The sequence below is a fragment of the Dryobates pubescens genome, chromosome Z (genome assembly GCF_014839835.1).
Source record: "Dryobates pubescens isolate bDryPub1 chromosome Z, bDryPub1.pri, whole genome shotgun sequence".
Lineage (NCBI taxonomy): Eukaryota > Metazoa > Chordata > Aves > Piciformes > Picidae > Dryobates > Dryobates pubescens.
In genome coordinates, this window is record NC_071657.1 from 33,905,557 (window position 1) to 33,919,525 (window position 13,969).

At 39.4% G+C, this 13,969-nt stretch overlaps 1 protein-coding gene across 1 annotated transcript in view; it reads right to left on the reverse strand.

The window, feature by feature from the left end:
- AUH (AU RNA binding methylglutaconyl-CoA hydratase) overlaps positions 1-13,411 on the reverse strand; it is a gene marked incomplete at its 5' end in the record, with an annotated part of 122,163 nt that extends 108,752 nt beyond the window's left edge. The window contains 3 exons of the mRNA XM_054177758.1: positions 7,337-7,424; positions 7,522-7,589; positions 13,177-13,411. Coding sequence (XP_054033733.1) covers positions 7,337-7,424; positions 7,522-7,589; positions 13,177-13,411 — 391 coding nt within the window. The remainder of the gene's footprint in view (positions 1-7,336; positions 7,425-7,521; positions 7,590-13,176) is intronic.
- Positions 13,412-13,969: the final 558 nt, after the last annotated feature.

A 13,969-nucleotide genomic window follows, 5' to 3' on the forward strand; every position in this document is an offset into this window, starting at 1 on the left:
TGCGGGGTCTTCACTTCCTCTTTCATCCCCTGCTGCTGCCTAGGTAAAATGGCATGAGCTGCCTCCCTTGGGCCTGCCCAGGCCCAAGGCTGGGTTGGGGGGGGAGGAAAGAGGAAAGAGCCGGGGGGGGGGGGGGGGGGGGGGGTTGGGTGTACCCCCAGGTGGGGATGGGATGTTCTTGGGTATGTTCTGGGATCTCTCTCTTTGTCACGGTGCTTGTGGTTCTCTGTAAAACTTTCATTGTTGTTTATTGTTGTTTTCCTATTTAAACTTTCTATCACTTTTGCAATCAGTTTGCCTGAGTTGTTATTTCTGCCTGTGGTGGGGAGGGGATCTGCCCCAACCCATTACACCAATGAGAAAGCAGACAAGTGATTCACAGATGAAAGTTTTATAGCCAATTAGAGCTAACTTAAAGGACAGTACTTTTGTTGACAGTCCCACTCAACTTCTTATCCCATTCCTTGAGGCTACCTCCTCAAGAGGAATAGATCACTCTTTTGGAGACAAACAAAACTAACATATTGTTATTGAAAAACTTCATGGGGACTTCCCACTTTTATTTCTTCTGCAGCTGCAAAGTGAATGTACACTTATTCTTGCAGCGCAAATGAAGCATGCAGCTATTTACTGTGTCACCATGTGCTGCATTAACAAGCAATTTTTATGTGCTCATTTCCCAGGACCTTGTTCAACTTTAGCCACAAGGTTAAGGTAAACATGAACAGAACAACATGCATCAAATAACATGCTGAACTTATTTGAACTATATTTCAACACCATAGTAATTTAAGTGATCAATTAGGAACACAGCAGATCTGCCATATGTAAGACCAAGAAAAAACTTATTAAAGACAAATTTTTCTAGCCCTCAAATCCACAGGTATTTCTCCTGAAATCCAACATGCCACCTCACTGTAGAAGTTAGGGAAGGACTGAAGCTACCTGACTGAGGTACTTCCAAAGGAAAGACATATAAACCAGACTTTCTATTATTTATTTTCCTGAAAACTTAGAAGATCCAATTGCAATCCTAACTGCACTCGTTTTTTTGTCTCAGTTGTTCACACATACTCTAGAAAATTGGGACAACTATTATCTCTTTCAGGAAAACAGAATAAAAAAATACAATAACCAGTGCTGGAAAAATGCAAGCTGAAGACTTCAAATACTGATTATTATATAAGCACTCACAAAACAGAGCTGTAACACAGTCAAACAACCTTAACAAAATTCATATTGCTGTAATACAACTGCAACAGTCACTGGACCTAATGACCTACCAGAAGCTACCATCAGTCTGAAATCAAACCGTCATCAGCACCTGGAATGAAAAACAGTGGAAAGAACCTGGCTACATTTATCTTAGAAAATTAAATACATGTACAGAAACAAAGATATTCAAAGACAGAAAAATACTTTCACGTCTGATCTGAATCCTCAGAAGGAACAGTGGAGTAATACATGCATTCTTCTCAGTTCTTCTGCAGCAGCTGCAATCTAGAGGACCAAAATAAGCCCTAGGGAAATAAACTCTCCTTTTAAGAGAGCCTGGACAGAAAAAGGAGACTACATCCACAGGAATACTTCCCTACTGATTCTTGCTAGATCTACAAAAACAGGAGTAGGTCAAGTATTTAATCAAAAGCTTAAAAATGAAGAAGCCTTTAAGGATCTCCTCTACCAGGCTTGTCTACTTCACAAATTTCTGCCACAAAAACTATACCAGCTGGAAATGGCAGGCGGGAACTGCACACCATAGAGCGAATTCAGCTATGCTGGAAACAAAATTCTGATGTAGACAAGTTATGCCAACAGGAAAAGCATCTGTGTTGGTTTTACTCAAGCCACAGGCTCAAACAATGAATTTCTGCTGGCAGAAAGACTACTTCTGCTTTTCCAAGAGGCGGCTTTTTTGGCCAGGCTGCTGTGACTTTCAGGTCAAAGCCTTTTAGAGAGCTCTAATACCCCAACTTTTCAAATTGTCTTGAAAGCCAGCTACAACACAAAGCAAGTTATCTATTTATATTCTTACATGTCTTAAAGTCTTCTGAAGTAAGGTCATCAAAGAACAAGATTTCTCAGAATCTGTCAACTAAAAATTGCATCAATCCCCTCATTCATTGTGCACACATATACAAAGCAAATAATTCATCAGTTGCACAACCTTTACCTCAATTGCTGCAATTCAGTTTGGAGAAGCAATACTGAAAGAGTCCATTCTTCACAATTATACTCTATACACAGACATTGAAAAGAACCCTCAAGAAGTTAAGACTTTCCTGCCCTCAAAAGCCCTCTTTCTGATCCTCACATGCAATAAGAATTTCAGAACTGATCTGCTCCTTCAGGGAATCAGAGCATTTCATTCTCCCACATGAGATGGCAGAATATTTTTTGCTTATCAACAAAAGCTTAATGGATGCAGGGAAACTGACAACTTACGTGCAGACTTTCAGAAGAGAAATCATCTGACTGCACTGAGAGGTTTGGTCAGGTATGCTGGGTTACACCAATTCTGGGGAGAGAGAGTTGTGAGAGCCCTGCTTCCCCCAGGGGACAAAAGAATCCTGATCCAGGTGGACTTGGCTTCCCCCACCCAAGAGGAAGGGTTTCCCCAGTTTAAGTTGATCTGTTCCACTCCCACTTCCTGTGCAGCAAGACCATAAAGGGGAGGGCATGGTGGCCATCTTTTTCTTTGCTCCTGCCTCATCTGTTCGAAAAGACCCACAACTGCTGCTGGCCTCCTGGTTCTGCCTCATGGTTGGGCCTGATCTTCTCCCTGCCACATCCACTCTTCTCTAAAGGACTGAAATCCACATACATCAAGGGAGATACAAGGCCATCCAAATTTGGTCTTGTATATTTTCCTATTCATCCTTATTCCTTACGCTTGTAAACCCTCCGTGTTATTGATGTATATATATATATACATATAGTTAAAAAATTTACTTCTCCTACTTCCAAATCTTAGCCATTAAGGTAGGGTGGGTGATGGGAAGACAAACTTATGCCTAGTCACACATTTTGCGTAGCGTTTCAGTGCATGAAACCAGCAAATAAGATAAAAGTGGGTGCTGCCAGGATAAAGAACAAAAGGAATGAATTGGAGGTGCTTCTAAAACAATCTAACAAGCTCAGGTTGCATCCGTGTTCAGAGTGTGCAGATTATTTTTTGGTAGATTTACCTCCAGTCTCTTCAGGGGCAGGGGGAGGATTTCTCAGTTTCTTGCTACCATCTGAGCTCTTAAACACAAGTTAATGCTCACACCACTATATCAGGCACCAGAAGAAGGAAAATAAATTAGTAACTACTCTGAAGGGTACCATGGCTGTTTGCAGCAAGATTTTGCCTAAAACAGAAACAAATGAGGAATAGGTGTTTTGTAAAACACATACAAGTGCCTTCCTGATAGGACAGGAAAAGAGGGCTGGAGGAACATGAAGGTCCTGAGGGAAACTATAGCCCAAGGAACTGCACGTGGAAATGTGGAAAGAAAATAATAAAAAATGAGTCTATTTCTTGAGTTACTGTAATCATCAACAAAGAAAACTGTTTTAAAAGATTACTGGATCTTGAACATCCCCCCCATTTATAAATGCAAAATATAATCCTCATTTCACATCACACTTCAAAGTGGGGAAGGGGAAAAGGAGTAAGGGAGAAAAGGGAGAGGATGAAAAGAGGGAGGAGGAAAAGGAGGAGAGAGAAAAGGCTTGGAATCATGCAGCAGGCTTAAACCTGCCAAAACAACATTTCCAAATGCAAAATTCTGCAGCAATTGAAAGTTATTTATATGTTATTTTGCCTTTTCTACAATGCCTTAAGAAACTGAACAACAAAAGCATTAAGATGCAAAATTAGGTTGTTCAAATCTTTAGACCACAAAGATTATAAACTCTATGTGAAAACCACAACAGTAGCTCTTGGGCAATACATTCTATTTGTACTTTCTTTCAGACCTCAAGTAGTTAAGATCAAAAGAAGCTGCAAGATTGTATAAAGATACACTGCTACTCTAAAATAAGGTTCTGCAACAACTTGCACACAGTCCTTCCTCCCTTCCTCCCAGCACTGTATATCCCAACAGTCCAATGAACACAGCTGCACTTCCAGAAATTTTCTGAAGATGAAATATCCTGAAAAATCTGCTCACAAAACTACCTGGGCAACATCACTAATATATGTATGTTAAAATTACATTAATAATTAAGAATGAAGCTATTCAAACTGCCTATGTGAATGTAATTCAGTCCCTTATGCAAACACAGTACAGCTCTTAATTACTCCATCACAGACTTTTTTACCCATGGGACATATGCCTTAATCCAGGCACAGACTGTACCTTCCTAGGGGCTGGGACACTGCCAGGAAATACAAAGACTCCTACACAGACTCACCTGCCTTGGCTACAGAATTGGGCAGGCACACAGCATAGGCTTACATAGGTCAGGACTAGCCATACATGTTCACTCCAGGTCAGTATTTTATTTACCTGGTTTTAGACAGAGCAAGAAAAGGGCCAAGACATCACTCAGTGCCAAAGCACTTGTGATTGAAACAGAAGAACCCCTCATATACATAATGCACTCTTAACCTCAGCCAAGCTCTTCTCTGAATTCTAGATGTGTCTTTTCATCAGCGCTAGAGCATCAATAGGGAATTTTCTACACTCATGGATGTATAGAGCTTAAGAAGGAAGATACTAAGAAAACAGCAGTAAAAGATTCAAAGCTAGTACTTATGCAGAAATGAAAAGGATACAACTGCTGGCACTTCTTTTATAAAATTCCTTCATATTTTTCCTCCCATTTCACTGTGTGAAAATTCCAGAATTTATAATTATACTGAAACCCTTATCAATCAGCAACAGAGTTTAAATCACTTAATCACCCACACTGTCATTTTGTGAAAAACAGTTAGATCTCATGTTTTGTGGACTAGCCCTTAGAAGGAAACAAAACACTTGGCTTGTGGCTTTTACAGATTTTTGTTGATAGCTGAGGAATGGCAAGATTTAAGGATCTTGGATTTCATTCCACACATAAAAGGAAATTACATTCTCGGACAAAATTTCTCAATCTGCAGTCTGCAAAGTATCAGATGATGTTCCAAAAAAATCATAATAAAAGAAGTATTTTTAAAAGCATACATTCCCACACATGCAAGCAAGAAAACATAATTAAGGAAATACAAAAAAGAAACATTCAAAGTTCAGCCTAACTGAATTGTATTATAATGCACAAGAAAGTGTGACAACATTTCACAAGCTGATCCTGTTCTTTAAACAACACATTATCCTTTAATGTTTGAGAACACTTTCTTTTGGTCTACTGAATTTCATGAGTAAGTTCCCTCTGGAAAATGCCTTGCTACATCCAGCATTTTCCTCCCTTCATCTTACTTCCCTAGGTTGTTACCTTTTTTTCTCCATGTCCCACTGTATTTTCTCTAGTTTCATTCTCCTTACAGACATCCCTTAAAGTTATCTACAGACACCAGCCAGCCAGCCACTGAGTTCTTTCTGCTTATCACAGTATCACAGTATAACTAAGGTTGGAAGAGACCCCAAGGATCATCTAGTCCAACCTGTCTCGACAGACCCACGACTAGACCATGGCACCAAGTGCCACGACCAATCTCCTCTTGAACACCTATATGCATTGACAAACTCTGATCTGGTTCACCCTCAGTTACCACCATTGGTACATTCTTTATGTCACTGGTTCAGCTGCAGGAGTTTCTTTTCATAGAACCCTCCTTTTATTTGTCACCCTATTTTTTAATTACACCTGGTATGCATCCTAACTATACTCCTTGTCCTAAGCTGATACAGCTATCCAGGCCTCATCTCTCATACCCTGCTCTACAGGGCTAATTTCTCTTCCTATTAGCTCTGTATGCATACTCCGAGTTCATTTTTTTATTATCAGACAAATAAGACTACATTAAATCCTAGTACTAAAACAGCTCTGCACAGTCAGCTAACCAAGAACACAGAAGTAGTACTTGGAGTTCATAAATACAATATTAATAGCAAATCTGAGATACTACCCCTCAAAAGCAGTATTTATGCTCTCCTATTTCCTGTAGAACACTATTATGAAATTCATGAATGTTAAATAAAAAAATTAGTTAAGTAAAACACCACTAATCTCAATTAACAGCCATTGTGGTTTTTATGTCAACTATGTAACACCTAACTTGAAATCTCATTTGCACGCATGGCTCTGATGCTGCATTCTCTGTTAGCTTAAAACCCACAGCTTTTAAACTTTTCCTGACAATTCTTTTAGTAATTGATGTTTAAATCTTGTTTTAAAACAAGATACAATCTTTAGATTAAATACACATCTTTAACCTATTTATATGTATTGCTAAATGCTGAATTGGTCACTCCCTTTTTTCAAGACTTATTTTTTCTTAAGTCTTATGAACAACAAAATTTCTGGGTGAAAACAGACTTACTAGAAGGAAAAAAATAAAAAAAAGTAATTTTAAACTCAGCTAAAAGTATTTAGGTGCTGCAAATACAAAAATTGCAAAAAATATTTTGCATTTTAAATGGAATTAGCCATGCTGTATGTAGCCAGCAAGCTTAATGACTGCATAAATGATCACAAAGTATTTTAGAACAGATCTCTCTTCTTTTTGTATCAGAAAGAAGAAATGAACTTACTTCCATCTTCAGTTCCCAACAGATTTAAAATAAATTTGAATGAAGTAAGAACCGGACAGGAGATCTGAAAATTAGAGACTATTCACTTGACACGCACAAAAGACATAGATTCTTCAATTGATTTTCACATGCTTACAAATTATGTTTCCCAGTGTTTGGTAGTTGAGAGCTTTTGATTTCCTAAGTGCTTTGACAAATACATGTATTGCTTGATATGTGGGTTGAGGTGTGAGATTTTTGGTTTTGTTTTTTTTCAGTCACATTCATAACTAATTTTAAGATGTTTCTTATTAAAAGCAACTTTTAATTATGTCTAAAATACAATTTTTATCTAGCCTTCTATACAGCCTCTTCATATGGCCTCTAGCATTATTTGGTCCACACTCAGAAGTACATGAGAAGCACTCTAGAAGCTCAATTAAATAAATTTCCACTACCGTGAATAATCTATTACACATTTTGAAATACTTTATGACACAGAAAGAATAAAACAAGATGTTTGGTTCTTGTTAGAAATTGAGGAAAATCGCACCAAAATGTTTTGTCTGCCACTGAGATAAATACAAATAGAAGACATGTTTCCTTGGAATCTGGGCTTTTTTTATGCAGTATCAGATACAGATTTCCAGCTTCTCAGGAAAACTAAGTTTGCATACCAGCACAGAATATTCCTGGGACTTCACTCCGGAATATAACAGTTCGTACTTTCTTATCAGATTTCAAAGCATCCACAGCTTTTGACATCTACAGAGAAAAGGAGGAAGGGAAATAACCAAACACTTTGTAAAGTGCTTAACTCCAATATTTCACCTTTATGCTAAAAACTATTCTTTCCACTTACCATTTTTATGACATTTTTATTAAGTGCATTCTTGGCATGAGGTCTGTTTAATCCAAGCACCACAATTCCTGGAAGGGAAAAGAAGTTGTATCATTATTATGAAGTAGTAAAATACATATTATACACATGTACACACAAATATATATGTAAATTATTGTTCTGAAATAACAGCAAAAGAATGGAGCTCTGGAAAAAAAAAAATTTAAAAAAACCCACCACCAAACTAGAAAGCTAGTGTAATCACTGAGCTACTGAGTTCCTCAAAGAAACTGACTTGCATTTTCCAGCAATAAAAAATCCAGTGTTCAACAGAAATTATATTGATTTTAAGAATGAAAATATGGCCCTAACGCCTTCACATGGGTATAGTGGTTATAGTGGTTCCAAAAGGCAAACATGTAATTACACAATTGCATGCACAAATTGTATGACTGTAAGTGAAGCCCTGACATACAGTCAGGAATGGTACTCAATTTTAAAGCACATATTTCCATATTTAGATAGCCTGCCCTCAGAGGCTTTGTAAAGGAAGAAGTGCAATCACAGCTGATACTAGCAATTCTGATACAGGTAAAAAGGAAGTCACAAATGCAGTAAGAATGCTACCAATGGGAAATTGAACTTTTCTTTAAAAATAATAGAAGTCAAAGTAAAATTCTTCCCTGAACCGAAAAATCTGCACTCAGTGCCTGGTACAAAACTCAAATCATGTATTTACAGCTCCCTTTGTGCAGTTAGAGATCAATAGTCTCAATGCCTGATGACATGTGCATTGGTTTTAATGTCATGATTATCAAATAGGAAAATTCTGTAAAGTTTATCTTGGTGATGTCTAAGTTTACAAAGTCTACAGAAATCTTTCAGACAATTACTTCCTGAAAATAGTACAATTAACTGAAATCTATACAGCTGCACAGAGTCCTATTTGACAGGTCCAGCCCTGGTGTAGTCTTTTTTTTTTTTTTTTCTTTTTCTTTTCCCATTTGGAGAATGCAGGGGTAAGGGGTTAAAAACTAAAAACTAGGACAGGACGAGAAATGAAAAACAGAAAAGGAGTTTGCCATCCCAAAGGAAAATGCCAACAGTATTGCCATTAATCTACAAGACAGAAAAAGATATTTCAGAAACTCAGTATTTGCACAAGTATTTACTGCTTCACCACTCAGCTTTGCACAAATCTGGACCTCATAAACTCTCTCTTGTCATTTCAGCACATACTGATTCTCTTATTTCAGGCTTGCCAAAGGACTAAGCTATGTGCACTCTCCTTCCTTTTCTTCCTCCTGCAGGTATGGTCACATGCATGCACAAGAGATGAGATAGAATAGAATAGAATTAGAATAGAATAGACCAGGTTGGAAGAGACCTTCAAGATCATCGTGTCCAACCTATCATCCAACACCACCCAACCAACTAAACCATGCAACCAAGAACCCTATCAAGTTTCCTCCTGAACACTTCCAATGATGGTGACTCCACCACCTCCTTGGGCAGCCCATTCCAATGGGCAATCACTCTCTCTGTGCAAAATTTCCTCCTAACCTCCAGGCTAAACCTCCCCTGGTGCAGCCTGAGACTGTGTCCTCTTTTTCTGGTACTGGTTGCCTGGGAGAAGAGACAGATATATACAAAAGAGCTTCAAGATACCTCTAAACTCCCAGAAACATCCTCATTTTGTAATGTACAATAAATTTGGAACTTGGATAGAAATAGTTGATACTGAAATGTTCTTACATTTTAAAAGTGATAGGAAAAATATCATTATTTATCATTATGTATCACATATAAAACTGCTGAGAGCGAAGATAATTTCTTTCTATGCTGTACAAAACAGGGTGGACCCTCTTAAGTGAAGTGATTAGATCATCATTTAACAGTGGTTTATATCAGCACACAGGAAATCTTACTTTAAATAATGATTTTTTTTTTTATCTGTTTTACCTGGTAATTTTTAATTTTCAAAAAATACTGATCCTCAGTGTTTGGTGGAAATATATTTAAATGGTTACTCACAAATAAATCCTGTCTTTATGTTTGTATTAGTGTATATGTCAAGAGTTAAAATGATTCCTTACATCTGTATAAAAAGTACTTATGGAAATACATTTCTTTGTATACACATAAATATGAATTATGGACTGAAAAATGGAGGGAGGATCAAAGAAAGTTCAGTTAGTTTTAAACTTGTCTCACTTAACTATTCAGATAAACCATGGAATACAAGTTGACTTAGATGTTTATTATTCTAGAACAGCTTCTTAAGCAAAACAAGAATCTGTGGTGAGTCTGTTGATCTACTGATCATCTTATGAAGAACTATTTAAGTGCTAAATCATACAGATGTATACTAGGCAGCATTTTTCAAAAACAGCATGTTTTTATCTCTAAACATCACTTTAAAATCCTTCCTGCACTGCTTAATTTAGTGTATTTCATCTGCTCAACCTTGATTTATTTAACGAGAACAAAACAAAGCTTCCCCAACTTATCATCAAACAATCAGTCTTCAACCTCTAAACAGCCAGCTTCAACCAAGACCATGTTTGCTCTGCCCATTCTACATACACTGCTTTACGTACTCAGACTGAACTAGAACCAGCTGCAACTATCAACACAAAGACTCATTCTTGAGTAAAATCTAAATGTTGCAAATATTTGTATCACTTCGCTGCAAGTGATACTGTAACACTTGAGCCACGACAAGAGATATTTGTTCTAATTCCATCTATAACTTCAAGAGCAGAATCCCTAAATGCATTAAAATGTTGAATGGAATCATTAATGCAACTTGGCTAAAAGTTGCTAAATGTCCAATAGTTGCAATATATTTCAGCCTTAGTGATATCAATCAAAATGTCAAATAATGTTAATGATATGCATTTAATTAAAAAAATACTAATGCACTGACATTCACTTATATTCATAGGAAAATTATACTAAAAGCTTCACCAGTTGCCACACGTTCAGAATACACAGGCATTTCACAACTACAATGTTCACAAATCTCAGATCTTTTGTATTATAGTTCTGTTCAAATTTGGAAGCTGTGAAGTCTTGAGTTTAAATGTCAATAACTACCCTTTTTACTTCAGTTTAACAGCTTCCCACAAGCGTATCACATGAAAGTGTTATGACATAGAACAATTTGCAACTTTGCCTAAAGAAATATTTGCCTAAAGCCACAAGATATCTGCCCCTATGTGAGGCATTTACTGAAGATTTCCTACTTTCCCTGCATCCTCAGCTGTAAAAGTCCCTGGAAGATACATCCTTCTCCAAATAGCACATGAAGACTAGGCATGGACAAGAGCACAACCACAGTGTGAGTCTGTGTGTTCCATCAAAGGTAGTCAGAGAGACAGGGTCTATTCCTCCTTGAAGTCAAGAGCATGTAATGGAAGAATATGATGAGGCAACAGCACCAAGGTCCCACTTGGGTAACTCTCGAACATGAACTAGTGGAAAAAAGAGATGAGCAGTGAAGGCCACAGGGATTTAAACTGACTTTGTGTCCGAAAGCAGCAGGGGTAATTGGGTACTGTAAGCAGGTAAATACACAAGGTGAGAAGGGTGTGCAGTAGCACAGGGAGGAAGCAAAGACATGTTTCTTTCACCAAAACATGGTCATCTATTTGTGCTACTAAAGGAAGCATATGACACTTGTTTGCTTCTGGCTTATTTCTAGACACTTGCCTTTATCCTTTATTAATCAACACTATTTATTTCTGTGTCCTTCTGAAGGGCAATGCCAAAGAAAATACCTTTCCCTGAAGAAAATCCATGCATTAAAAATACATTAATTGAATCCTTCTTTATGATAGTCACAGCTAATTTAGCACTCCAAATGCTATCTCCATGTTTTGGGGGAATTTTAATGCCACATTTAGCAAAGATGTAAAGTCTGAGAAAGAAAAAAAAAAAAAAAGGTAAAATATACATTTTCAACAGGAAAAATAAAAACAGGTGGCATGTTGATATAAAACTTCATCTCTCTAAGCAATTTTTCTTTAACAAATTCTTCAGTTATCTGCACAATCAAACTTTAAAGTAGCCACATCATAAACACTGAGCAATATACTCTGTATTCTAGAGCAGATATAAAGCACAAAACATCTTCATAACATTGCAAAAGCAATGATTTCTAGCTGATGCAAAAGCTGTAATGCAGTACCTAATTCTATTTCTTCTTGTGTAATAGCAGAAATAAAAACAATGATCTTAGGTAGCACTCAAGTATCTTCTACCACTTGTTGAAAGGGTACAAAACAAAGCAGCAAAAAACACTCCTCCAACACTTCACAAGCTCTTCTTTGCTCCTACCAAGATCTTCCTCTATTTAAAATAACCTTAAAAGATCAAAATAGATGTTGAATTCTGAGTTCCACAGATGGGTAAGAAAATATGAAAAAGAATGTCTTGGATTTAATTGGGAAGAGTTAGAAGCAGAGCAATGACTAAACCATGAGTTTCACTGACCCTTAACAGAGTCAGAAAAGCCTGGCTTCAGATAAAAGCAGAACCTGTTATCCTTCAAAAATTAATAATCTTCTATGCAACACACTAAAATTCTATGGGTTTATGTATCTATCTATCTATATGAATCTAGACAGATGCATACTTAACTTACACATTTGCCTGAATTTGCAGCAAGTCTGAAATAACCAATCTAACATGATGAAAGACATAAAGTGAGTTGTACATCTCAATATACAAGTATTCCAAGACATACTAAGCCACATAACGAGATTCAAGTGATACAGATGAATAGATCTCCACCCTCACCAAGGCCCACTCCATAAAAGTAGGTGTAACGCCATGGCTCTAAATATAAATTCTCAGGAACAGGGCTTGCACTTACTGTTTCTCTACCATTCCTAACCCTGCCGTACCCAAATGCGACAGAAGTGACAAAATACCAAAAAAGGTGATACAACTACAATGGAAGAATGCTTCCAAAATCTGGTGAAAAGAAAACCAGAAAAAGTGGTACACAGTGTCTGTGTTGTGATAAATAGGCTCCAAATCAGTCTGGAGCATGCCTTTTCTTTAATTAGGTACGTTAAAACAAGACTGTTGGTACAACATAGAACACAGTCAGCATCAGCTGACAGCAAAAGGAAGAGGAAAGGTGAGCTAGTTACAAGGAAAGATGCAGAAAATGAGCAAGTGCTGAAGCCATGCTGCCCAGAACAGAGTCCATACAATTCCTGTGTCCCTGTCTGCCCCTGCATACAAGCACAGAACAGGCATGGGAAGCAGGAGGATTGCAGCAGTTTCCTGCTAAACTTATTTTTTTCCCATTAAAATAGCCGACAGACTCCAACTCTGAAAGGTGCACCTCGCACATACAGTATATGCTGCGTAGTACTATAAAACAAAATCCAAGAAAGACCAAGCTGACCCAGTTCTGCAGCATGCCATGCCCAGTTTCCAGAACCCTGCGACGAAGCCACCGGGTGAGGAGGAGGAGGAGCTGCAGTTCTCTTCCCGCCCCTCGTCGCTGGGCAGCTCCCCCCAAGACCTCCTTCTCCTCCCCCGTGTACAGCCGAGGCGGCGCGCAGGGGTCACCCTGGCCCAGTAGCCGGGCGCTGCCCCAGCCTAGGCAGCGGGAGAAGGCTGCCCGCTCGCTGGCCACCAGAGCCTCCTCCTCCTTACCTTTGTGTTCGTCGTCCAGGTACCGGACCCGCAGCTCCTCCTCTTCCTTCACATCGGAACCGTAGCTCCTCCCGGCCGAGGGGAGAGCGGCGGCGGCGGCGCCCCCCTGCACCGTCGCCCGGCGGCCAGTCCGGCCGAGGGAGGAGGTCGCGGCGGCTGCGGCTGCCAGCCTAACTCGGCCTTGCAGGAGGCCCAGGCCGCCCAGCGTCGCCGCCATGCTGCTGCCTGCGCCGCCTCAGCCTTTCGCGACCGTCGGCCCCGCCAGCCACGTGACTGGCGGCCGCACGCACGGGGCGCCGCGGGCCTCCTCCCTCCCCAGCTGCCGACGCCGAGGGGCGAGGTTGGGGGAGCCGCCAGGGTTGAGACGGCTGCGGGTTGAGCTGCGGGTAGTACCGCGCCTGGCATGTCGGTACCCACGGTGGCGGCAAAGGAGCAGACCCCAGCTGTGGCTGACGGCGGTGATGAGGAAAGGCTTGGTAACCATTGGAGTTCTGAGATTTCTCACACGCTGCTTGAAATACACTGGTGCAGGGAAAGGTTCCTCACCGGTAAAAACTACTGTTGCGTTTTACCGAGACTTCTTGATAGTGGTAGAAGTTGTACAGCACATTATTTTTGGCGAACTTCTCTAGACCCATCTTAAAGGCAACGTACTCAAGCTTTATTGTATTCAGTGAGGCTCCAAGATAAATGCACATGAACTTTTAGCTCATGCATCTTTTCAAGTGTCACAGCAGTGGCTGGGCCTGGTGCTGGCATCAGCGCTGATCAAAGCAACTAGGGGAAATAACAG